This window comes from Alternaria dauci, chromosome 2, assembly GCF_042100115.1.
Source record: "Alternaria dauci strain A2016 chromosome 2, whole genome shotgun sequence".
NCBI lineage: Eukaryota > Fungi > Ascomycota > Dothideomycetes > Pleosporales > Pleosporaceae > Alternaria > Alternaria dauci.
This window is the reverse complement of record NC_091273.1, coordinates 690,965-714,218: the sequence shown is the minus strand read 5'-3', so window position 1 is coordinate 714,218 and position 23,254 is coordinate 690,965. Positions and strand designations below refer to the sequence as shown.

Sequence of the window (23,254 nt, the reverse complement as noted above, 5' to 3'; positions counted from 1 at the left end):
GATGCCCCTCCAGAACGCGCCTTACCTGGTTGGGTTCAGGGACGTGCGTGACATCCCTGCCCATCGCGCCGTCACAATTGACACATGGTGCACCATCCCATATTTGCCAACAGTCCTCATGTCGGCTGCTCACATGATAAAAAGAAAATACATGTCACATGCGCGTACAATTGCAATAACAACGGGGCAAGGCTGTGTGCCAGTCAACAAGCTACTATAGACCCACTATTGTAATGATGAATTTGACAAGCCTACGACTCCTAGTCACACCACCATACATCCCAGTGTCCCGATCAAGTCCCATGGGTATAACTCTGCACCGTCATGTTTGCCCGCGAGTCCTACATACGCCGCCGCATAAACAAAAGAAAACAGTACAGGAAGCGAAACAAATCCTCCACTGCGTCCCGCCTCTCTTATGCCCCTCCTCGTACCTTTGCACAGGCCCAGCTCTGCTGTTCGCCATCTTCCCTGGCAGACAGACCTGCAGCCATTTCCATCTTGCACCTGACGCGGAGAGCATTCATCCTAGCCCTCTTCATCGCTGACGACGTCCGCACCGGTGCCGTTACCTCTCGTAACCCCATCCATGTAGCTTCTGGGATCCGCCTTGCCCGTCGCATCTTCACCTCCAGTCGGTTTTTAGTTTCTTGCAGTTGTTTTGAAGCGTATGCATCAAAGTCAGCCATGTACGCTTGCATAGCTTGTGCCGTTGTAGCTGAGACGTTGAGAAGGGCGATCTGTGTATCGAACATGTTCAACTTGGCGGTGTCGAGGAATTGACCCAGTGCGCTCTTGTTATGTCCCAGCATCACTTCAAACGACTGCCGTAGAAGAGGCTTTGAGTGTGTAGCAATACTGACGTTGAACTTGTCGAAGCGGTATTGCTGTTCTAGATCGACAATGTACTCGCCAGTGATGGTTCGGTTGTAGCGGGCTGGAACCTCTTCAGACTGGCGAGAAACATGAATCTGGAGCTGAGGCTTCTTCCGGCTTGAGGTAAATGCCTTTGAAGGGCGTAAAATGAACTGATGGTCCCCAGTGGTCTGAATCTCGAAACGTGCAACTTGGTCGGTTTTCGCCTTTGGCTTTCGGTTAGGCTGCTTCTGCTGAGGGGGAACGATGGTGAGCCCTCCTTGAAGTGCCGCCGGAGTTGAAGTAGAAGATGACAATGGGGAGTGAGCCGCGCTTGAAGACACTGCCGCTATGGGTGTGATTGTGGACATGATGCTCTGCGTCTCAGTCACAGCTGGTGACACCGACTGAATCTGCGATACTTTCTCGTAGAGCATAGGAAGGTAGGCTGTACGCTGAAGCAGTGCAGGAACGAGGGCGAAAAGAACAATGGCAGATACTAGCCACCTGGCCCAGTGTAAATGCGGACTGATCTTCTTCACATTGGCATGGGTCTTGTCGCCGAGCCACGATTTACGGGCAGTGGGAGCCTTTGCCTGTTGGGCCGTCGCTAGATGAGGACTGATCAGTGCGAGATGGCGATTAAGCTGGGATGGCTCAAGTTGGTCGAATTGGTGGATGTCAAGAGGCAGCACTTCCTTTAGCTCGTAGTCAGTGTTTGGGTTCTCCCGGCCCTCTACGCATAACCGCAACGACGTGTTCTCGTCAACAGAAGATCCAGCCCCGAATGGGTTAGTCTCAGCAAGTTCGATGCATGGAATTGCTTCGCGATCAAATACTTCCTTGGCAGATGCAAGATCTTGCTTGTCAGCAGTGTGGTCAGGGACGCTTGGGTGGCATAGGACGACAAGGTCTGGTTGATCTGGCGAGCGAGCAGACGCGCCAGAACCGAACACGAGCTGGCGACCATCTTCGATGACCACGACAACGTGTGACTTCTGGCCAGACTTGCGGATCTCCATCTTGACACAACGGTCAGTATGCGGGACTGGAGCGTATGGCTCGACCTGGCCGCGGACCATGACTGTTTTCGAGGTATTAGGGTAGGCAGCGAGTGCCGCGCCAATCTTGGACGTGATGGTGCCTTCTGCCCACCTTCCACTACCAATGTAAAGTATGCGGTACGTGTCGGGCGTGGTAAGAGGTTGGTGAGACAAGGCTGCCTTGACCGACAACCTGATCTCCTTGCAACCATAACGCTGGAACACGGGCGGAAGCTCGTCTGTGTAACCCGCTGAGCTCTTTATGACACTGCTTCCTTGGATTACACCGGCATTGCTTGTGGCTCGCTCGTGGAGTATGAAATGCCTTGAACTCATGCTGCCACTTAGGTATGGGGGCACCTCTGTCAAACTAGAGTCTTCGCCGGACAGTATGGGATGTACTTGGGCGGGGTGCTCGTGGTGCTCGGCGTGCGAGGAGTACGTGCTATCTTGTAGGCCTCGCTCGCCCGTTTCGAACTCGGCGTCGTCATCACTGAAGTCGTCGGACGTGTCATCTGGGGTAGGACCGTCGGTGGACGCGATGGACTCAGTGTGTGCTTCGTCGTCGGACATGTCAATGATGCCGTCGCCCAGCAGATCATAGCTGCTGTCATCGAGGGTGCTGCCCGCCTCTTCTGGCTGCCGACGTTGCGTCGACCTCATCATGAGTGTTTCAAGATCGAGCCTAGTAAGTGAGCGATCAACTTGAACCGGAGGGAACTCTAAATCTTGAGACTGATCAGGTTCGCTGCAGGACATGTTAGCTCGTGTTCATGGAACGCTTAGTGAGTGCGCAGAGGTTCAGAGAGATGCGAGTGTGGTGAAGGAGGGGAGGCGGAGCGGCCAAGGGGAGGTGGTTGTGGTGGGCACCAGGTGGACGCTGCCTAACTAGCTGCGGGCGAAGCGCGTATGGGGGCCTTCGGGAGGAGTGGAGACCGCGCGGGGCAGATAACAGCACACATACCAAGTTGGGCACTGTAGATAATTCAACGTCTGCTTGAGATGTTCGCAGTGAATGTGAGTGAATCATCAAGCAAGTGCGAGTTGTGGTGACGACAGGGTGCTGATGGGACGGTAGGGCTTAGGTGCTTAGGTGGGATGCCAATGGGGATATACCCCGCAGGCCATGTAGTAAGTAAGCGATAAGATACGGGACATGGTTCACATGTGCATACAATCAAGTGGGCGCTCTCCGACTGCGGGCGATCACGGAGCCACACACAGCGCAGTGACTGATTCACGGCAGCCAGACCAATATTAGTGTTTTCGACTTATTCGTTTTCGTTTTCGTGTGCTGCATCTACCAATATGCGCAGTCAGCAGGCGCTTTCACGACGCCCCCGTAGTCCTGATACTCTAGTGAAGGGCTGCCCAACCCGTATGCAATACCAACACCTGACGCCTTACTCGAAAAAGCAGTACATGCTGATGCTCCCGCAAAACAATAGCACGAAGCTGATATAATACCACGCGAGAAGAGATCATGGCCCGTCTGGTCCAGGCGATGCCCAGCCTCCAGCAACTTCAACCCACTCCGTAAGACATGACCCTTCTTTGCCTTCAACGTCGACAATGTCCGTGTCGCATCTGCAGCGACAGCCGACACCGTTTTCTTTGACAGGGTCATATTGTGCCCAGTACTTGTCTTCTTCCAGTCGCTCCGTCTCGTCAAGTGTTGTCTTCTCTAGGTATGGCTCGCGCGTGAGCTGTCGTGCGGGCGCATTGGCAGGACAATGCTGAATCGTGGTATGCCGGTATCCGAAATCGCGGAAGTAGTGAATATCCTCAGGGCCAAGTAGTGCTCCAACGGCCAGCGAGTGGATAGGCGCATCTCCCCACCTCTCCATCCAGAAGCCACCGCTACGATCCATCAGCTCGAAGAAGTCGTTGTATTCCTTGCTCCGGAACCAGTTGAGATTGGCGATTTCAAAGTTGCTCCAGAAATGACACATGTTGTATGATTCGCCCTCCATGTTTTCGGGGTGGATGTCCGGCATGGCCTCTGTGCCGAACTCGGTGTCCATGATATCCTGAGGAAAGAAACTCTTCTTCTTCTTAGGCTCGGTCTTGAGTTCCTCGTCCTTCTTCTCCGGCTTCTCCACAAACATTTCCCACATGCCTTTCGATGTCAGGTTGTTGTTCCGCTTGTATGCTGACGCGTATCTCCAGATGTTGGGCACCGTCTCTCTCAGTTCCTTGACTGCAATGGTGAAGCCGTACGTCTTCTTGTTTCGAATCATGTGGATAAACGGATCGTATGTGATGTCGCAGAAGAATTTGATTTCGGGTTCGAGACGCCAATACCACTCATACTTTGCGAGTAGCTCGTGTTTGTAGAATTGGCTGCGGATGTTAGTGGAAGACAGAACAATTGGTGCTCGAAAACGTACCCTGAGTAGAACCGGCACATGTGATGGTAGCTCTCCATACCGCCGTACATGATGGCGCGGTCACCTTGCTTGGCGATTCCCTCCTTGTAAACCTCTGGATCTACCCAGTCGGGGAAGCCCCATTGCTCTGGAGGTATTTTGCCAAACTCGACCGAACCACTGACGTGGCTTAAAACAGTCTCTCTGAACGTCTCGTTGAAATCTCCGTCGTTGAGGAAGACGTATGGGTAGTGAAACCACCGGTTGAAGTGTCTCTCCAGCGACTTGACCGACTGTATGACACCCTCTAGCTCCTTGTTCCTCGCCAGGACTACGATTGCGGCGTTTGCCCGGGGTCCGTTGACCTGTGGCTCGAGACAGCCAACTGCGAATGGCTTGTCGTACTTTTCGCTTATCCGCCTGCGCAATGTTAGTTGCTGGTTCCGTGCTGTGGGAGAGCAAATCCTCTTACCTTATTGATGGTGGGCCGCCAGCTGGCATGTTCATGATGCCCTGCGAGTCTGGCGACTTTACGAACAGGATTATGATTATTATTATAACGAGACACGGGAACAGAAGCACCAGGCCCAGAGGTATCGAGACGGATGAGCTCCCCTTCAGTCGTATCCTACGTCGAAAGAAGGACAGCCGCGACGAGGTCTTCTCGTTGCGGCGCGGTAGGTCGTCAAATGTGTCCATCTTGTCTTTCGAGGTCTGTAGCCTCTTCGTCATATCTTGCAAGAAGCCCATAGTGGCGCCCTAGCGATGGCGGCTCCTGAAATGTGTTCCCTGCCAATGGCAGTTCTGTCCCTCTATGGACCAGTCGCAGGCGGTGCGAAGTGAGTTCGTGGCGTTTAGGAGAGTGGTAGATGAGCGCGACGGCTGTGGACGAGGAAAGGGCGACGTGTTCAAGCTGGGGAGCTTGATCGATAACGAGCGTGTGGGTCGTGACTCCAGATGGGCGTGCGACAATGGTGGGTGGTTGGTCACTGGCGCGATAGGCTCAAGATTGTGACCCTGGCGGAGTAAAAGGAGGGAAAAGGGTCGTTGAATGTAAATTATTAGCGGCCGACGATTGCGTATGCGTTTCGAGATGTGCTAGTTGACATGTTCCCTGTCGGTGGTGACGCGCCAAGCGCTTTAGCACAGACACTGATAGCAGGTGCAGCGGACCAATACATTCTGGGAATGCACCTTCACACGCCAATGCAACTCGGGGGCTGGACGAGTGTGAACCGACTCTGAGATAGAAACTGTAGATTGAAAGTATATCCCAAGGATCCCCACAGCCAAGGCGTTGGAGTAGCCGCACGGAAAGTTGCCGCTAAGCGATCGACACGACATTCAGCCAGGCGTCCAATCTAGGCCTTACGTGCATGTCGTGTCGGCATCCCTTGCATTGCAATCACCATGAGTAACTTCAAAGCAAAGGACCTCCATTTCGGTGAGCGCGTTCACTCCAGCGTTGCGATACTGCTAACTTGTCACAGACAATTCACAGCCAGCTTTCTTGCAACGCCTGCGTGGCCAGCTCACCAGTGGTGACACGGCTCGTCATGAACATCCCATCGCCAGGAACAAAAGGATGAAGAAAGACGACGACGAGGATGACGCACCTACTTATGTCATGGAAGAGACAAACCAGTCACTAAGCAAAGAGGAGTATGATGCGCTCGTCTCTGGTAAAGATGGTAAAGAAGAGGAAGAGACGGCCGCCGATGAGGTTGGGAAGAAGAAAGACGGCGATTCTACCTCACAATCAAAAGACAAGATTGCTGAAGTTGGCGCAAATGGAAAGAAGCGCAAGGCAGGAAAAATCATCGGTGAAGATCAGGGCGAGAGCAAGGAGGACGAAGAGACAGGCGTGAAGAAGCCGGACGCAAAACCTGCGAAAAAGCCCAAGAAGAAGACCAAAGCTGTCAAGCTTACATTTGGCGAAGACGAAGGTTGAGTATGGCTGGACTGTTCAATTTGTCTTTCCGCCGTTCGCCAATAGCGAAATCTACCTAGGTACCCAGTCCAAAGGTGGGAGTCGCATGCGCCCACAACAAGAGGAGAACAATCCTTCACATTGCCGGCGCCTCGCTTCCATGGACACGGAGCTTGGTCTTCGACGCATAGCAGCAGTGGCGCGATGCAAGTAACTTGAACCAGAAGTGCGATCTTCAGCCATGCCGTATGCAGAGTGAGTGTTCATGAAGGACGGGAGATCACATGGAGGCATGCAATATCATGTATGTACAGGATGGTATGAGGCAAGAGGCATACCGACTACTAAAGTTGCCATCATAATTACAACCTCAGCATTGTATGAATAGTTTTCAGCAGTCCGGAACTAGCGTCATGCACCTATCTAATCCTAGTCTCCACCTATCATGTTGCTCCTTGGTGGTTAAGAGGCGTGATCCCAAAATGCTCGTTCCGGTTCCGATCGGAACTGGGGGTCCAAGTGCTCGGGACTCTGCAACTAATGTTCAAGTCTCCTGCAAGCCTCTGTCCTTGTTCGTCTTCAAGCTACTGCCACTAAAATGGCGAAGCTGTCGCTCGAGGTAATTCACATGATTACCACTTCCATCACATTTCTCATTCGATCTTCAGGACTTTGACAAACACATTGAGCATTTGCGCGCACAACTACTGTTTCTCAACGAGACGCTCGATGCGACGGATCACAATGCCCCGGACTGGCTCTCCGCGGACCTTTTATCGCTGCGAAACAAGTCAGGCAGATTGCAGGACGACATGAAGAGATTTAGGGACCAGCTCGAGGACGAGGGTCTGGCTGAGAAGAAGAAGGTGTGCTATGCCAGATGCGCCCGAAATGCCAGACTCACACGCGACAGGTCAAGACTTCAAACAAGCGCCTCAGTATCGAAGGCGCGAAGCGTCCTGCAGAGACCCCGGTTGCGCAGACCCCGACTCCTAGCGCCCATGCCATATCTCCTCTCGTAGACCAGTCAGCGACGCCACGCGCAAAGCGAACAAAGATCGAAGACACATATGTTGTTCAACATGTCGATGTCACAGAGGAAGTGAATAGGCGGCTGCAAGAGAACCGCTTACGACGCTTGATGCAGACTCCGAGCACGGCGCAGAAGCGAAAGTTTGATTCGTACGAGGAGGAGCCCACGTCAGAAGGGCCAGCCGGTACAGACGAGGAAGGGTCAAAAGGCGGATATAGTGCGAGTGAGCATGAAAGAACCCCAACCAAACGGCTGAGGAGCAGTGGAGCTTTCGAGGGGCTGGGCAAAAGGAAAGAGGATGAGCCAGCGAGAGAACAGGATCCACGATTCGAAGACAGAGTTGATGTCAAGAGGCGGAAGTTTCACCGTTAACAAAATATAGATGCAAGCAGGCGCGTGTTGTAAGATATCGGTTGTGCATGGGGGGCCAGGACAGGGAAAATGGTGGAATGGACTTGGGACTTGGACGACCGCGCATTTCAGGGCGCACTCGGCTTATACACAGTTCTAATGCATATTTCTTATGTACTGCACATGGCTTGCGTTCACTTCGAGTTCTCCGCAGCACCTCCGCTCCGAAGAGGAAGCTGCAGCCGAGGCGGGAGCTAACCGCCGTCTTTGCATCATTGAACTTTTCGACGTCGCGCCCGCTGAATTGCCCTGCCATCACCTTGTCCAGACGTCAAGTCGACCTACAAGACGTGCGCAAACTACTTGCCGGCCTATACTTTGCATCTGAACTTGACCGCGCAACCACAAACTCCAAGATGGCGACTCCAACCCCCATACAAAATATGCCCATACCACCAGAAGAACGCCTAGCCCTCGAACAACAAGCCCGCTACCAACGCATAACACGCAACCTAGCCATCGGCGGCCTTGTTCTATGTCCAATAATCGCCGCCATGCCGCCCCGAAAACTAGACCTCTACACATTCTCCCTAGGAATCGGCTTCTACCTCTCAGCCGACCACCTCATAACCCTACGTACAGGCCGCGGCCTCGTCCAAAACCTCAGCCCGATGCGAACAATGGAACTACCGACGGAACGCGCCAAAGAGATGCAGAAGATATTGCAGGAGGAGAGGGAGAAGAGTAGAAAGACACTGGAGCGCAAGGAGGGACAAGAGAAGAGTATACTGGGGAAAATATGGATGGGTGATGAGGAGGAAGGGTGGAAAGAGAGAAGACTCGAGGAAGAGAAGAAGGCGATCGAGGAGGGAAAGAGTTATGGGGACATGATCTTTGAACAGATCTGGGAGGTTTGGAATTGGGATAAGAAAGGGAAAGGCGATGGTGGGAAGAAGGAGTGAACATATACCTGGGTCCCGAGATCCTGTTTTGCCTGTATACTATGGATGTAAGATATGGTGGAGCATCAGGTTCATGACGCGACGACTTGGATGCCCTAATGAAGACGGAAGAGCGATGAGGTTGGAAAATCATTATCTCGGCTCAAAACAGTAGTCAGTGGATACCACTATCAGATGTCCAGATGCGCCTCAGCCCTGCGGGTTTGTCGCAAGACACCGTGTGTGCAATGTGGCTGACTGGAAGAGCATGGTCCGCACTGACCGATGTCTCCAAAATGTTGTAGCTGATTGTTTCTACCGCGGGCATGGCAAACACACTCTGTTCTCACATGATACTGACAGAGCATCCATTTCATTTTGGCACTGGCCTACATGTACAGGAGCGATGTTTGCCTAGCGACCGTGTCCCGTACGCAGGTGTCCGTCTATTCGCCCTCTCCAGCGCCGCCGTCTACGCTCACCAAACCCTCTAAGTCCGTCTGTCTCAGCTCAGGCCAACGGAAGGAAGATACAGTAATTATATTTGGCCATCGTTTACGCAGCCTCCCATCTCTTGTGTAACATCCTTCGCGTATCGGTAGACCACATATTGTGGTTGAGATTTGCGCTTTACTCAATATTGCAAACCTGCTGGGGTGAAGCGAGCACAACAGGATGTCTCAAACAAGCACGCCGCTCAGTTGCACAGCTGCCGATCCGTTCTTTGCGTCGATGAACCAGGACCAACAACTCTCACAGGCCGACTTTGAAGAATTGTTTGGACCGGCTGGTTCAGCACAGCCTGTCTTCACGTCAAACCATAGCGACGTATTCAATGAGCTCGGCTTTCTATACGATGAAGACAGTATTGTACCTGCTGATTCATCAAATCCCTCCGCAACCTCGACGCCCAATTTTTCTAACTACGACTTCGGCCAGCATACCCCAACTTACCCAACCCCTGGGCCAAACTCACCACACCCGTACCCACTTGAGCTGCAACGAGCTTACCCAGCAATAATCGATCGGCAAGACTACAATCACCGTCCTCGGCCTGTACGATCTCGAACGAACAATGCCTACCACTACCCAGCACAGCCGACACAGTGCTACGGTCATCGTCGTCGATCGTTGAGTACCAGTGACGCGAATCGAATCGCTGCAAGCAGTATCAACAATCCAACTTTCGTTCGCCTTCAAGCACCACGCGCGAAATCGAGTACACCAGAAGACAGGAGAGGGAATGGTCTATACTATCAGCACGGAAGGAGTGCAAGTCAAGGTCCCGCGCCAAGAGGCAAACCGCCAAATCCAACAAGTACACCATATCATATCTACAGTGACTCATTGGTAGGCGGCCTGTTGCCGACCCCCATTGGCACACCACTGAACGAGTTGGCCGACGTTGAAGAACTGAATTGCCGTACTGGTTACGACCGCACTAGCACGGCTGTTCATACAGTCTACTCAGAAGACCCGGTGTTTCGACACATGACATGCTCTGACGAAATCTCACGAAGCAGGCGCATAATTGAGGTTGGCGCTCTCGTCGTTTCCAATCGCTCTAAACTGGACCCTAGACTTGAGCCACTTAGTCCGACCACGGATCGCGCGCGAATCTTGGAGAAGTTGGGCGACATCGAAGAACATCTTAGGAACAAGGAAGGCGAAGAAGCGCTCTCGGCGTGTATGAAGATTCGCGTTATACTGTCGAGGAATATGGACGCTGAGGATTTGGATGTAGCGGGTAACACAGCGGAGGTTTGTTCAGGAGCACCTGGCATGGAGCACCTGGAAACACAATGCGATACGTACGACGATCATGACGATAATGAAATCATGGAAATGTTGATGAGGGAGAACGGCGTCAATGAACAGGAGAAGGAGGTGAACGACAAGATAAGATGAACTCTCACTGCATTTACGAATTCGCTATGTGCAGGAGAGTAGCTTGGCATGATGCAAGAACCCGGATACAGGCGTTTACAATGTTGATTCTTGGGTGTTCACTAAAAGGGAAGAACTGCGAGGCGCTTGAGGGGCCAAACCTCGAGAGCAAATGTGTATGATTTAACTTGATCCGAACGACCACTATAGAATTTTTCCAGCTTGCGCTGCACCTGCGAATACGAGCACGAACTAGACAAGCCCTCGCCTAATTGTTAAGGACAAGAGTTAGAGCGATTCTTTTAGCGAACAAGGTTGAGAGGGGCTACGATTTAGAAATAAATGATTAAAAAACTGGACGAGTCCTAGCGAGTAAAACTAATCACAAATTGGTGAAGTCCACCAGCATCACGACCGTGGTCGTGAGAGTGAATGTGTATATTAATGAGTACAGCAAATTCTAGTAAAAACTTATTTCGAAACTCGGTGTACTTGTACCATGCAACTAAAAGCCAGCATCACACGTTTTATGAAGAACTGAAATGGTAATGATGCACCTCGTATTCCAAACACGCTAACTCACGCCTTCACATGATCCAGGGTGTCGCCCCGCCTCGGCTTACATACACTCCGCTCAAACGTGTCAACACCTGCAACATCACTTCAGCCGGATCTTTGGATTGTGTATTATGATGTTCCAGATAGCATCTCTAGTTGCGGCTTTCGCGATCGTACGATACGTAGCTGCGGAAGTTGCACCGGAGATCACCACCGTTGCGGAAGGCTACAACGTGATTGCCAAGCTCCCATGCATTGGCTGCCCGTTTCTCTACCAGGACACATCGCAAGGCAGTAATGCGCCATGGACTGAGCGGAAGGATGACAACGCTCTGGTAGATTCATCTTGCCCTCATAGGAACGAATTTGCAGGCTGACATTCTCCAGCTGTTGAACATCTCTCTCCCCTACGACTCCGCGCACTTGAGCATCAACAACGCACCACTGCTAGCAAACTCAAAGATCCTACCACGGATATATGTTAACCAAGTCTTACTGGACACATCGGGGGACGATATCGCTAAGCTTGTTGATTCCAATCAGCTCGACAGCCTTGGCGGCGCTTACTTTGGCGCTTCCTACTCCTACTCCTTGCGTCGTCTGAAAGAGTCAAACGCGCTAGTATTCTATTTCGATGTCATGGAGATATGGACTGATCTGACCTCTCCACATCTTACCGTCATCATGGACAAGGAAGAGCAGAAGATTTTGGAAGTCGTGCTGCTACAGCGTCCTTTGCTCTCAGCTGGCGACTATGCAAGCGCATACGAGATCGTCCGTGCTTCACTCGTTCCACGTAAGGATATCAAGAAGCCGATGAAGATGCACATGTGGTTCCACGACTGGGACGCCAACGGCAAGAAAGGCACGGCGACACATATCGTCAATTCGGCTTCGTCATCCTTTGTCGACTACATCAGCTCTGGTGTCTGGTCTGTGTTCATATTCATTCTTGCAGTCATGGCGCTGTTCGTTCTCGTATGTTTGTTTATCATCTTTGGATGTGGATTGCATAAAGACGACTACGAACAGGCGCAACATGGCAAGCGCAAAAGCGGTGGCAGAAATGATATAGAGTCCGTGCGGCGATTCATGACACCCGAAGAGCTGGGACTCAGAGGTAGTGGGAGGGTGGTTGGAGTTGGCAAGAGCGATTGATGGCTTGGGCATCAGCCCGTCATCGATTATCGAAGACTCACCGATCCACGCGCTCGAAGATTGTTCACTCGATACACACAGACTTTGAGTATTGTTGTCTTTCTTCCCACCGCCTTGAAAATCCTGCTTCGAGGGCCATCGCGCATCATGCGCCCACTAGCTAGCGCGTCACCACGGTTACACGGAGCCCACAAGCAAGAAACCCCCTGGGCAGATCCTGCTGCAAGCGAACACATCTCCCGCCTTTCCATCCCCACCACGATGACACCATCCATCATGAGCGCGACGATCTTCGGTGCCCAAGAAGGAAAACTCAAATAAAGGGTTCAGACAGAAAAGCAGCTGGCTACGATGGCGGTGTTGCTTGTGCTATTGGCTAGCGACGTCATCCCGAACTCTCCGCGCCACTAAACGTCATTCGACCAAGCTCAGCGCTACATCGCGACTCACACCGTACCCATTCATTGCACGATCTCCGTGGAGGCTACATTTAGTCACATGGCTAAATGCCAGGCCAGAAGGTTGCTTGGTCTCGATGCACGTCAATGTTGTTAGAGTTTGACAGCAACTCGTCGTCATGGCCTGGGCTTGTGAGGTATGACCGCATAGATTTGGTTGATGTGATAAAGTCCCTTGTGTTCGCATCCAGAGACAAAGACTCAGTGTAGCAAAATAATCTGAAGAATTAATCTCGCCCAGGCGTTGTCCTGCGCACCCATCCAGCTCACACAATGGCCATCACAAACACCACCAGCGCCGTCCAGGCCATCTTCTCCCTCCATGTCGTTACAGCAGGAAGTTCCATCCTTCTCCTCCTGGCGGCCCTCGCACTGTTCGGGCGTCGGCTTGTCGGCGGATCAGGTCGCCCATGGATATTTATGAGGTTTACCAGGTCAATCGAGAAGGGACACAGGTACAATCTCCCAACCTCTTTTACCACAACGTAACATCTACTGACATGCAAACTAGCTCTATGGGCACTCATGTCTTCCTCATTACCGGTCTCTTCACCCTCATGGTAGCCTACGCAACACAATCCTCCATCGTCGCCCTTCAGTCCCGTCTGAACTCACCCTTCCACATCACCCCCGCCTACTCATATCCCCAATACACTGCACCCTTCGGCTACGATGACTCCATCCAATACGGAAAGATCATCTCCATCCTTTCCTTCCTCTACCAATGCGCCTTGATCATCATGAACGCATGCATTGTAGGCGCCATCTGGATCCACGCCAACCACGTCCAGAACAACGGTACCGGTATCAAGGAACCCGGTGTTGTATCTTGGGCGTTGAACGGATTCTGGATGTTGGCCATCCTTGCTCTTGGATTCGCGAGTTGGGCTGTCGGTCTTGCAAGGCGCGGTAGCGGCAACAGTGCGCTTGCCTACCCGACTTTGGTTCGCAGTGATTACATTGTCCAAACTTTGTATGTCACGTACGTCTCTGTTGTTATTGCAGCTTCGACTAGTGCAACGGTTGAGGCAGTGCTGTGCTGGATTGGTATTAAGAAGAATGGTCTCACTGGTGTAAGTTCACTCTCTCTTATACGCATAAGAATCTGCTGACACCTTCCAGACCCGCTCATCAAAGTCCATTCTTACCCGCTTCGTCTTCCTCGTTACGCCTATCGTCTGGGTCCGCAACGCCTTTTCCATTGCGCAGCTGGTGCTCATCTACAGGAACGTAAACAGCTACTCGCGCACTACAAACCAGGCCCTCGCTTTTCTCTTCATCATCTTCGGCGAGCTATGCGATCTTGGCATCTTCGCTTTGGTACTTCTCGGCGCCTGGAGCTTTGGCCGCCAGGGTGAGCAAGTGCCAGAGGTCGTCAAGGATGAGAGGGATAGCTCTTACGTGGGCAACAACGGAAGGACTTATCTCGATGGACCTGTCTGATCTGCTTTTGAGAGGACAGGGGTCCCATCTATGCTCCCTACGTCGACAAGTGGGGATCAGTAATGATTGTATGAGAAGTATTCAATGTTGGCAGAAGATTTTTTTGAAGCGTTACAAGCGAGCACACAAATAATAATGATTAATTAATGAAGTAACTCACATGTAGTTTCATTCTTGTGCCGTATGATATGGAATTTGATGAATGTATATTGGAATGTTAGGTGGTATTTGCGGCTTATCTCTCAGCCATCAAATAATCATTCTGCTCTTTTAACTCACGCACTTATTGATCCATTAGTCGATCACCAAGTATGAGTAGTTCTGAAGAGTTCGCGGTACCACGTGTTGCAGCGCATGGTAACTACAATATGGCTTTACGGTCATGCACATACAAATGTGCGATTCAAACGACGAGTATTATCTTTCAGCTCATACAACTTACAGCGAACCCACCATCACATTGTCTAAGCACAAAAATACACAACTGATCAAGAATGCTTGCATCTCCATACGCTGACTCGCTAAATCAAACCATAAACACAAGAAAAGAAGTCGCTAACAAAGAGAAGCGTGCGCGCCAGGTCAACGCCCACGCGGGGGTATCTTACAAACATGCAAAGTTCATGCCATACTCTGCCGTATCCAGAGGAAAGAGAAAAACCTTTGCCCATCATTCCACGTCTCAAGACCGCATCAAGCGATCAAAAAAAAAGGGCTCAAGCATATCCTCTTGCCCTCTCCTCACCATGGAAAAACCCACTTCCGCCGAACCCTTCTTCCTTGGGCGTTGCCCATATGTCTGGCGTCGCGACGTCATCGTAGCTCGGCTTCCGCGCCAGGTCCTCAGAGTACATACTTGCATCATCGTTACCCCATCGTTGGTCTCGGCCGTGGCTGGTTTGGCCGTAAATCACATTCTGGTCATGCGTCGGAGCTCGTGGGGTAGAGCAGCTTATCCGCTGATCTCCTTCGCTCGAGATGATCAACGCGTCGGGGGAAGGAGTAGGATATGATGGCGAGGTAGCGGTCGCCGAAGCAATGAGTTTGCTGACTAGAGCATGTAGATCAGAGACATCGTGTTGGAGAGTGCGGACTTGTGATTCCAATGTCTTTCTAGCGTCTCTTTCGTGTCTGAGCGCGCCGTACACGTTTCGTAGCGCTCGCGCATGCTCCTCGTTGCTGCCCGTACTGGGAACGGGGGCTCCCGATAGAGTTGGAGAACCGGGGGCAGGCTCGTAATCAAGAGTCTCGTTGCTTGGTTGATGGATAGGCTCTTGGTGAATACTAGGTGCTGCTCTGGAATGAGATCGCGAATGAGAACCCGATGCGGACGAACTCCGGTTCCTTGATCGCAAGTTACGGGGTGCGTTTTCAAGAATGATTGTTTGCCGGTTGTTGCGAGATGACATCCGGCGTGTAAGTGATTCGAGGTTGGAGTACCTGTGTTCGAGATCTTGAACGCGCTCCTCAATGGGCACGCGATGTTGACTCTTGGCTGGCGGCGGAGGCGGTGGAGAGACGTCTCTAACTTGAGGCGACTCTGGAATGGTCTCCTCTTTGGACCCATACAGCGCGTTCTTCAGATCACCAAAGTTGAACGCCGGAACTGAAGGTTCCTCAGCGTGCTTCTGCTCGCGCCTCGGCTCTTCGGTGATCGGAGTCGGAGTCTGCGAATCGTCCGCCTGGACGAGCGTCGCGCTCATTTCGTTAAATGATTCGTTGTCTGGTTCACGAATCATGGGCTCCTGCATCGGCACGGTGCGAACGGTCTCCACCGTCTTCGCCGTTTGCGGTCTACTGTAGATGCTGCCGGACATGTAGCTCTCCCGCCAGAACTTAATCTCCGCACTTCGTCCTCGCTCCGTCGACGCGCGTTCTTTGGCAAGACTATGAAGAGCATCTGCACTTCTCGATCGCCGTCTGTCGTGCCTGGAGGCAACCGTTTGAGTGGGGCTGGACACAGCGATACCAATACCGGGAGACATCTCATCTTCTTCTGCCCTTTCATCCCACGCCGCTAGCTTCTCTCGAGGCTCGTCTAGACTATGCCGGTGAGTGATAGCACTTGGGACAGTGGGTAGTGTCGCTCTCCGGCGACCGAGATCGGGCCTATCCATATCGAAAGTGAGATATTCCTTAGGTGGACTCGCTGGTGGGGCATTCACGTTCATGGGATACGGCAAATGCTGGCCTAGCGGGTGCAATGGCTGCAGCTCCTCTACGGGCAGATCTGATATGCGAGGACCGGAAGGCGGTGTCCTCGGTTCTCGCGGTGGTGTCGATCTCAGCAGACCAGGATCCTGTTTGTCGTCAGAATTGGAGTGTGATACTGTTGTTGCATACTTACGCTGTGGTGGTAGCTATGACCACGCTGCATCGGTTCTTCCTCGTGATCTTCCCGGTCCGGGCTCTTTCGCCCGAACATCTTCCGAAATACATTCCTGAGCCCGCTCTTGCGCTTCTTCTTTTGCGCAGCCTTACTGGCGCTCTCTGGCGTTGAGCGAAAGGGAGTCGGCGATGCAATTGAACTCGACAGCACGACGCTTTCGCGCTGTACTTCGTTCAACTGTCGCACCTGCGGTGGGGATCTTGAAGAGATGGGTCGCTCAGGAACGGCATCGTCGCGTTGCGTCTGTTCTCCGATCGGATTTGATCGCAAAGCTGACATGTGCTGTTCGGGTACAGGTGGGGGTGATTGCAGCGGTCTTGACGGAGTTTGCGGCCGTTCACGCTGATCTACCGACGCGTCCTGCGGCTGCAATGTTCGGTCCAGCACGCCGTTTTCAGCGTATTCTTTCTCTTCCTCTTCGTTCAACGGCATATCCTCGGTGATTGGGATCGGCCCACTAATCTTCAAGTTCCCTCTTCTGATAGCCTCTGCTTTCCAGCTAGAGCGCTGCAAAGGCGATGGCGACGGTGTCGACGCACTCATGTCAGCGATGACGAATCCTTCTCGTTGGAGCATATGGATGCAAGGCGAAGTTTTTGATTCTGGGTGTTTGGCGAATGCGATTATGTGGACGAGTCCTGGAGATTGCGACTAGGCGAGGATTACCGGGATGAACCCAGCGACTGCGATGCTCTCTACTACCATTACCGATGTTGCGAAATGTATTGATGGGTAAGAAGCAAAGCAAGAGGCGGACCGGAGCGACAAGCGCGGCAAATGTTTCCTCGTCGTCCTGAAATAGGTGCAAGCAAGCGAAGAATAGGCAATAAAGAATTAACAACGATGGCCCCCCACTAAGAGTCAAAAGAAGCGAACTCGATCAGAAAGAGCGACGAGGTTAAACGATAGAGACGTGCCACAAACGACGCAACAGGAACAGCAGCAAAAAGAACGGGGGGGAGAGGCGTTCTTAGGGTCTATGTATCAGACCGAGAGCGTCATGTAACCTCTGGACAAGGGTGCGAATAGAGTGGGGAAGGTCGGTGGGATGGAGGGGGCGCGGCGGGAAGGAGGAGGCTATTATTGATAGCGCATGTGCGAATCAAGCAGTATGACCGGCATTGCCTTTGACCACTACACAACGGGGGCTTGGGGAGGGGTGGCTGCTGTCAAATAAAGGCGTGATCGCTGCTGCACAAGCGTTGCATGAGAGGCCAACAAGTCGGACCACGGCGCGAACGAACAGCGTGCATGTTGTTGGATATGGGGCCGTGGGGTTTTGGGTACAGTACAGTACAGCCCGTTGGATTGGACGCAGGCGTGCTCGGCCATGACCTCGTTCAGTCCGTCTGAAACATGCTGCCAACACGTCTTCGACCTCAGCTAACCCTGTCGATGTCCCCAAACCTACCGCTTGACGGGGAGAAACGCCATTGGGAATCCCAGTAAAGCCGTCGCAGAGTCAATCCTTCTGCATCTAGAAATAGCGGCTGTTGCTGCACTGACCGAGGCGTTCGACATAGGAACCCTCGTTTTGTCGCGTCGGGTCTGAGCGCGAGAATGCATGGGGATGCCAGGACGCATGTCATGGACCCTCGGCCATACATACTAACACAAATCCTTGCATCAGCCTGCATTAACGTGTTTGAGACTGTGTGCGGACTGTCTCCGACCACGGGCTGATTGGGGCGCGTCGCTCTAGCCCATAGCTACACCACCGTTCATCACGCATGTTTGGTACTCTACTGCCTCTACTGCACGCGTTGCTGGTAGCCATGGGTGTTGATGTAAAGGTGAATAATAGGGGAGGTTGGTCGGCAATAAGCGAGGCGTTCTGGACAAACGTTGAGAGGAGCGACGTCGCCAGCTCTCGGCGCCGTTTTAATGAACCTCGTCGCTCGCGCTGAACACATCGATAGTCTGATAGTGATTGCGCCATGTATTGATTGATGGTCACGACTCGCCACCACACACACTTTATCCTACACGACACCGTTCACGTCAAGGGTTCGACGAAGAATGAGCGCATTACTCGCAATCTGCCCCGTCGTCGTGCGGCGCCCCCGAGTCTTCTCTTTTCTCTTTTGCGCATGTAGACGCATGCAAGCCTCGCCTCGCCTCGCCGTCTTCCCACCGTAGTCTCCTGCCGCATGCCACTTTTGCCAAAGACACTCGGCGTTGGTGTTTTGGCGCGAGTCTGCCTGTCTCGACTCGCGCGTTGACGCGAAACTACTGCAGGCTAAAGTCACGCCACATATTACAGCTGCAGCATCGCGCTTCGCTTGCGAACCAAACCATGGCGCTGAGACCAGCTCCTCTCCCCACACCCACTCCAACCTGGTAGCGAACTACAACTCCGACACTGTTTGTTTGGGAGCCCGCGGCAACAACGCATTGTCACAGCCTCGCTTACTCACGCCCCTCATCCGCCATTCTCTTGGTCCACGTAAACGTCTGCCAAGTTCGGATATCGCAGATCAGCGTGGTCTTCTAGGTGCTGCATCCAGGCCTTGAGGAACTTGGACCCCCTATGCATTCATCAAGTCAGTAACAATGCAAGCCACTTTTCCATGGCCGCAGTATAGAGCCCTTCCACCGTATAGCACGATGCTGAGGGCGTGGTCTGAGTGTAGGCGACGAGGGGTTCCCGTGTGACACAGCAGGGGAGCGTGTCACGGTAGTTTCGCGTTACGCGGGTCTCAGACTTGCTTATTCGCAGAGAACATGTCCCGACGCCCACGTTCTCGGGTATGACCGAAATATGCGATGACGACGAGGGGGATCGATTGTGTGCGACATACAAGGAAGACGTGCGTTGCCAGGGGCATGGATTAGGAATGGAATGTGTACGTACTTGCTTATTGTGTCCGAGTCTCCTATCACACAAAGATGTCGCTTTGGGCGTGTCATTGCAACTGAGTCCTTCATTAGCCCGTCGCACACGCTTGCAGCCGCAACTTCATGCGTCGACATTGCGACGAGTCGGTGGGGTTGACGTTGACGTACCGTTGAGCCGTCTCTTCTCGCCCAAGAAGCCCACCTCATGCTCCGCGTTGCTCCGTACCGTACTAACAATGACGGCTTCCTTCTCACGCCCTTGGAAACCATCGACGGATCCTAGTTCAATGCCAGGATACGCTTCTTTAAGCATGCCAGCAAGCAATGCGAGCTACCAACGTTAACGGTCAACCCTCCCAATCTACATGAATGTTTGGGTTGATGCGCTATGCGCACGAAAGATGAGCAAGGGTGAGAGAGAGACGCGTACCTGCGCATTGTATGGCGTAACCACTGCAATGTCTTCCGCTTTGACACCAGCATCGATGAGATTACCGACGTGCATCTTGACCAATGCCGCCTCTGCTTCGTTAGATTTACTATCGCCGAGACTCATGCCTTTTCCACCCTTGCCTATTACACCCTCGTCTTCGAGCTTCTCGGGAAAGTCGCCGCCTTGCGTATCCCAGAAGACTAGCGGTTCTTGTGTATCTTCAGTAGCTTGGACGTCGTACTTTAAATCTTTCAGCAGACGGTCCTTGACAAAATCAGCTGCTATAAGTTTGGAATCATATAGCTCATCGGATGGAAATCGCATAATCTTCTCATGCATGCGGTATTGCGTCGTTAGCATACGCTTGATCGACGGACCATGCAGAGCTAGTAGCCGGTCGAAAAGCGTTGTTTCTAGCGTCATACCATCGATCGACTTGCCAGCAGGCTTCTCTGCGCTGTCTTTTCCAGCGCGAGCATCCTTACCGGTGCTCTGCTTGGCATCTTTCTTGGCCACCTTCGATTGCTTTGAGTTGAGAGATTTGATAGTGGGTGGTAATTGTAGATGGTCACCGGCCAACACTAGCTTACTTGCTTTGACCCACAGCAGAGGTACCCAGCATTGTGCTTCCAAAGCCTGACTGGCTTCGTCTACGATGACGACGTCGAACTCTTGGCCCTTTAGGTGAAAGCCTCCTGCGCCATGCAGCGTTGCGAGGACAACTTTACTGCCAGTCACGAGATTGTTCACGCATCCTTTTTCTCGCTCCCTGTACTCTTGTCGCAGCTGCTTTAGCTCTGTATAGATCTGACGACGTTCCTTGGCGTTGCGTGTCTTGCGGATAGACGATTGCTTTTCGTCCATTTCTTTACGGACGTCTTGGACTAGGGCAGCTGCTTCCGACGTTCGTGTGAGGACGTCAAGAGAGTGGTTCAGAACAGATGGCAGTAGGCGTGCCGGATGTCCTAGGCGCACCATAGGTACCTTGTGGGAGGCCAGCCGCTCGACGATGTTGTCTACGGATATGTTGGACGGACCACATACTAGTAGACGGAGGTTCTGCTTGAGTAACTGCAAGATCAGCTCGATAAGGGTGTGTGTCTTGCCTGTTCCGGGAGGGCCGTGGATTAGAGCCACTTCTCGCGAAGCTAGCGCAAATTTGATCGCCTCTTTCTGACTGTCGTTGAGTCCTGGATCGTTCCATTCGAGCTTGTGAAGAGGGTTTGACGGATCGTTCAGGTCTGAGGGTAAAGGCGTAGGCGATGCTTGGCCAAAGAGTACGCGCATGAAGGGCGTGTACTCTTGATCTCCGAGCTTCTGTAGCCTGTTCATCGTTTGGTTCATCCTATCATGTATAAGTTCGGGCAGATACGAAAAGAATGCATTCAGCAAAGACGTACCTCTTGTAGGTGACGTCGTTGGCCAATTTGACTCTAGTACATATATCAGCCTTGTCGCGTGTGATACAACCGTCCACGACACGTAGACTAACATCCATAGCTTGCCGCCAGTAGGCACGTCTGCGTCCTCCTTGTCCAGCACAATTTCCACATTCTCCCTGCGCACCCGCAACACGACCCCCTCAGCGCCCTTCTTCTCCAGCTCTTTCTTCTCCGTCTTCCTTGCGCTCCCGCTAGGCTGGTCCTGGACCGCGACTATATCACCCACACGTATGCCGTGCTCCGGGATGTCGGGCTTCTCGCCTTTAGCCACAACTGCCGAATCTAACCCTAGTTCGACTACCGTCTTCCCGCCCAGACCTGTCCGTATAGAAGACACGTTAAGGTTCAGGATCGCGAGACCGGCGCGTGAGAGGGCGGTCGGCGTGTGCGACGAGAGCAGCGCGTTTGTTTCGGAGAGCTCGGCTTGAAGCTCGGCATCGAGAAGCGTAAGCTGCGACGCGGCGAAGGAGGGAATGTCTGTGGATTTCGGCATCGTTCCTAGAAGCTGCGTGTGTAGACGTGGGGTTATTAGTAGTTGTAGGTGATGAATGGCTAGTCAGATAATCCTCGGCAGGATAGTGGGCGCCCTCTGCTGATTCATGCAGAAGCTGGCATCACAAGTCTTTCAGCATGCGCGACATGAGAGAGCTGGCCAAGGGTACCGTAATGTTTGCTGTATACCTGCGGCGTGTGAGCACTGGCAGGCCCAATCCTTGAACCCCACTGTTTCGGACCGGGAGATATTACGTCATCGCACTAGACTGTTTTGCCTCATCATTCTACACTCGTCGATGTGCATGCATTCCATAGTTCATTTACGTCGACATCAGTTCTCAAGCACACGGCGACACTGGTGTTGAGGATGAAACAAGGCTATTGTCTACACTAATGGATCTAACATAGACTCAACATCTCACATGTCTCTGTAATCTCCCAAGCACCAACCGGTAAAGTTATACATCCAGAACTCCTTCTGCGATCCTATTTCCTGCAGGCCTTTTACTGTCGTTCCATTCCATTCCGGATTCTTGTCTGTCACGAATCCTACCCATCGATTGGGTTCCGGCATTGGCACCCACCACCTACCTCCAGCTGGGTCTATACATGCCATTTCTTCCGACGTCTTCGAACTGGTATACACCCCCGTGGGGAGCCTGTTCGTTTCAATACTTGCAACTACAATGAGAGCCAACATGAGACCCATGAGAAGCACAGTATAGAGCCTGTACCACGTGCTGGAGATGCAGGGTAAGATTGTGCTGGTGGTTTGACCACGGAAGAAATAGAAAGCGTATAGAACCAGGGATACAGAGATGAACAGGAAGTAGAAAAGGCCGAGTAGAAACAGCGTCGCCGTGTACCGAATGCTTCCCCAAAAGGGAAAGGTGATGAGAAGAGCTATCGTCCAAACGCCTCCTAGCAAGAGCAGGAAGAGCGTGCGAAATAGCCGGCTTCTCCACGAATTCTTAGGGGATTTAAATCCAGCCGTTTGATATCGTGTTGCTAGTAGCGGATCTAGCGCTTTGGAGGAATCGTTGAGTTCCACGTCGTTGTCATTTGTCGTTAATCGCGTTGTCGTCTCCGTTGGCGAGATTATCCTCAAGCTCTCCTGCTGGTATGCAAAGTCCTCTGTAAGCCATGTTGCAGCACACAATCGCAAGAGGCCCAAGATGGCCAGCGGGAAGAAGAGTGTGTCAACACCGAACCCAACAGCACCACCAGGAAGTGTAGATCCGGACGTGATACCGAGAAGTACATAGAGTGCAGATACACCCTGAAGCGTTGTGATGACAGTCTTCAACATCGTTGACGAGGCTACTTCCACATGGGTGCTTTCTGGAAAACGCAAACAGTACGAGGCAGAGGCCGTGACCATGATTTCCTCGCCATTCCATCCGTTCGAGGTCCAGAATATCGCGTTCGTGGCTGCTAGATCATGAGAACTCCACTTGATAGCTCGAACGCGCCGATCGGTTATCGCAGCATATCTCCAGATAATGGATGTTGGATTGTAGCTACACAATTGGTCGTACCATCTTGGGCGTCGGTCGGTAAGATACGATATCGTGGGTGTTCCAGATATGAGATGCTGAAGCAAGACAATTGTCAACGTTTTGATGCCGGAG

At 52.4% G+C, this 23,254-nt stretch overlaps 8 protein-coding genes across 8 annotated transcripts; 5 read left to right on the top strand and 3 right to left on the bottom strand.

The window, feature by feature from the left end:
- Positions 1-416: 416 nt before the first annotated feature.
- Positions 417-3,056, bottom strand: ACET3X_002317 (uncharacterized protein; the record flags this gene model as incomplete). The annotated part of the gene is made up of 3 exons (XM_069449047.1): positions 417-2,646; positions 2,863-2,873; positions 3,015-3,056. 3 exons carry the CDS (start codon positions 3,054-3,056, stop codon positions 417-419), a joined length of 2,283 nt encoding a protein of 760 aa, XP_069308864.1.
- Positions 3,057-3,379: 323 nt separating this feature from the next.
- ACET3X_002316 (uncharacterized protein) lies at positions 3,380-5,017 on the bottom strand (the record flags this gene model as incomplete). Its single annotated transcript, XM_069449046.1, has 3 exons — positions 3,380-4,241; positions 4,289-4,687; positions 4,740-5,017. The coding sequence occupies 3 exons, from the start codon at positions 5,015-5,017 to the stop codon at positions 3,380-3,382; spliced, it is 1,539 nt and encodes a 512-aa protein (XP_069308863.1).
- Positions 5,018-5,677: 660 nt separating this feature from the next.
- ACET3X_002315 (uncharacterized protein) lies at positions 5,678-6,218 on the top strand (the record flags this gene model as incomplete). Its single annotated transcript, XM_069449045.1, has 2 exons — positions 5,678-5,711; positions 5,758-6,218. The coding sequence occupies 2 exons, from the start codon at positions 5,678-5,680 to the stop codon at positions 6,216-6,218; spliced, it is 495 nt and encodes a 164-aa protein (XP_069308862.1).
- A 577-nt stretch (positions 6,219-6,795) lies between these two features.
- On the top strand, positions 6,796-7,602 carry ACET3X_002314 (uncharacterized protein; the record flags this gene model as incomplete). The annotated part of the gene is made up of 3 exons (XM_069449042.1): positions 6,796-6,816; positions 6,866-7,063; positions 7,111-7,602. The coding sequence occupies 3 exons, from the start codon at positions 6,796-6,798 to the stop codon at positions 7,600-7,602; spliced, it is 711 nt and encodes a 236-aa protein (XP_069308861.1).
- A 395-nt stretch (positions 7,603-7,997) lies between these two features.
- Positions 7,998-8,543, top strand: ACET3X_002313 (uncharacterized protein; the record flags this gene model as incomplete). The annotated part of the gene is made up of 1 exon (XM_069449041.1): positions 7,998-8,543. The coding sequence occupies one exon, from the start codon at positions 7,998-8,000 to the stop codon at positions 8,541-8,543; it is 546 nt and encodes a 181-aa protein (XP_069308860.1).
- A 2,558-nt stretch (positions 8,544-11,101) lies between these two features.
- ACET3X_002312 (uncharacterized protein) lies at positions 11,102-12,125 on the top strand (the record flags this gene model as incomplete). The annotated part of the gene is made up of 2 exons (XM_069449040.1): positions 11,102-11,302; positions 11,355-12,125. 2 exons carry the CDS (start codon positions 11,102-11,104, stop codon positions 12,123-12,125), a joined length of 972 nt encoding a protein of 323 aa, XP_069308859.1.
- Positions 12,126-12,856: 731 nt separating this feature from the next.
- ACET3X_002311 (uncharacterized protein) lies at positions 12,857-14,026 on the top strand (the record flags this gene model as incomplete). Its single annotated transcript, XM_069449039.1, has 3 exons — positions 12,857-13,038; positions 13,095-13,656; positions 13,706-14,026. The coding sequence occupies 3 exons, from the start codon at positions 12,857-12,859 to the stop codon at positions 14,024-14,026; spliced, it is 1,065 nt and encodes a 354-aa protein (XP_069308858.1).
- A 716-nt stretch (positions 14,027-14,742) lies between these two features.
- Positions 14,743-16,958, bottom strand: ACET3X_002310 (uncharacterized protein; the record flags this gene model as incomplete). The annotated part of the gene is made up of 2 exons (XM_069449038.1): positions 14,743-16,326; positions 16,374-16,958. 2 exons carry the CDS (start codon positions 16,956-16,958, stop codon positions 14,743-14,745), a joined length of 2,169 nt encoding a protein of 722 aa, XP_069308857.1.
- Between the last annotated feature and the right edge of the window lie 6,296 nt (positions 16,959-23,254).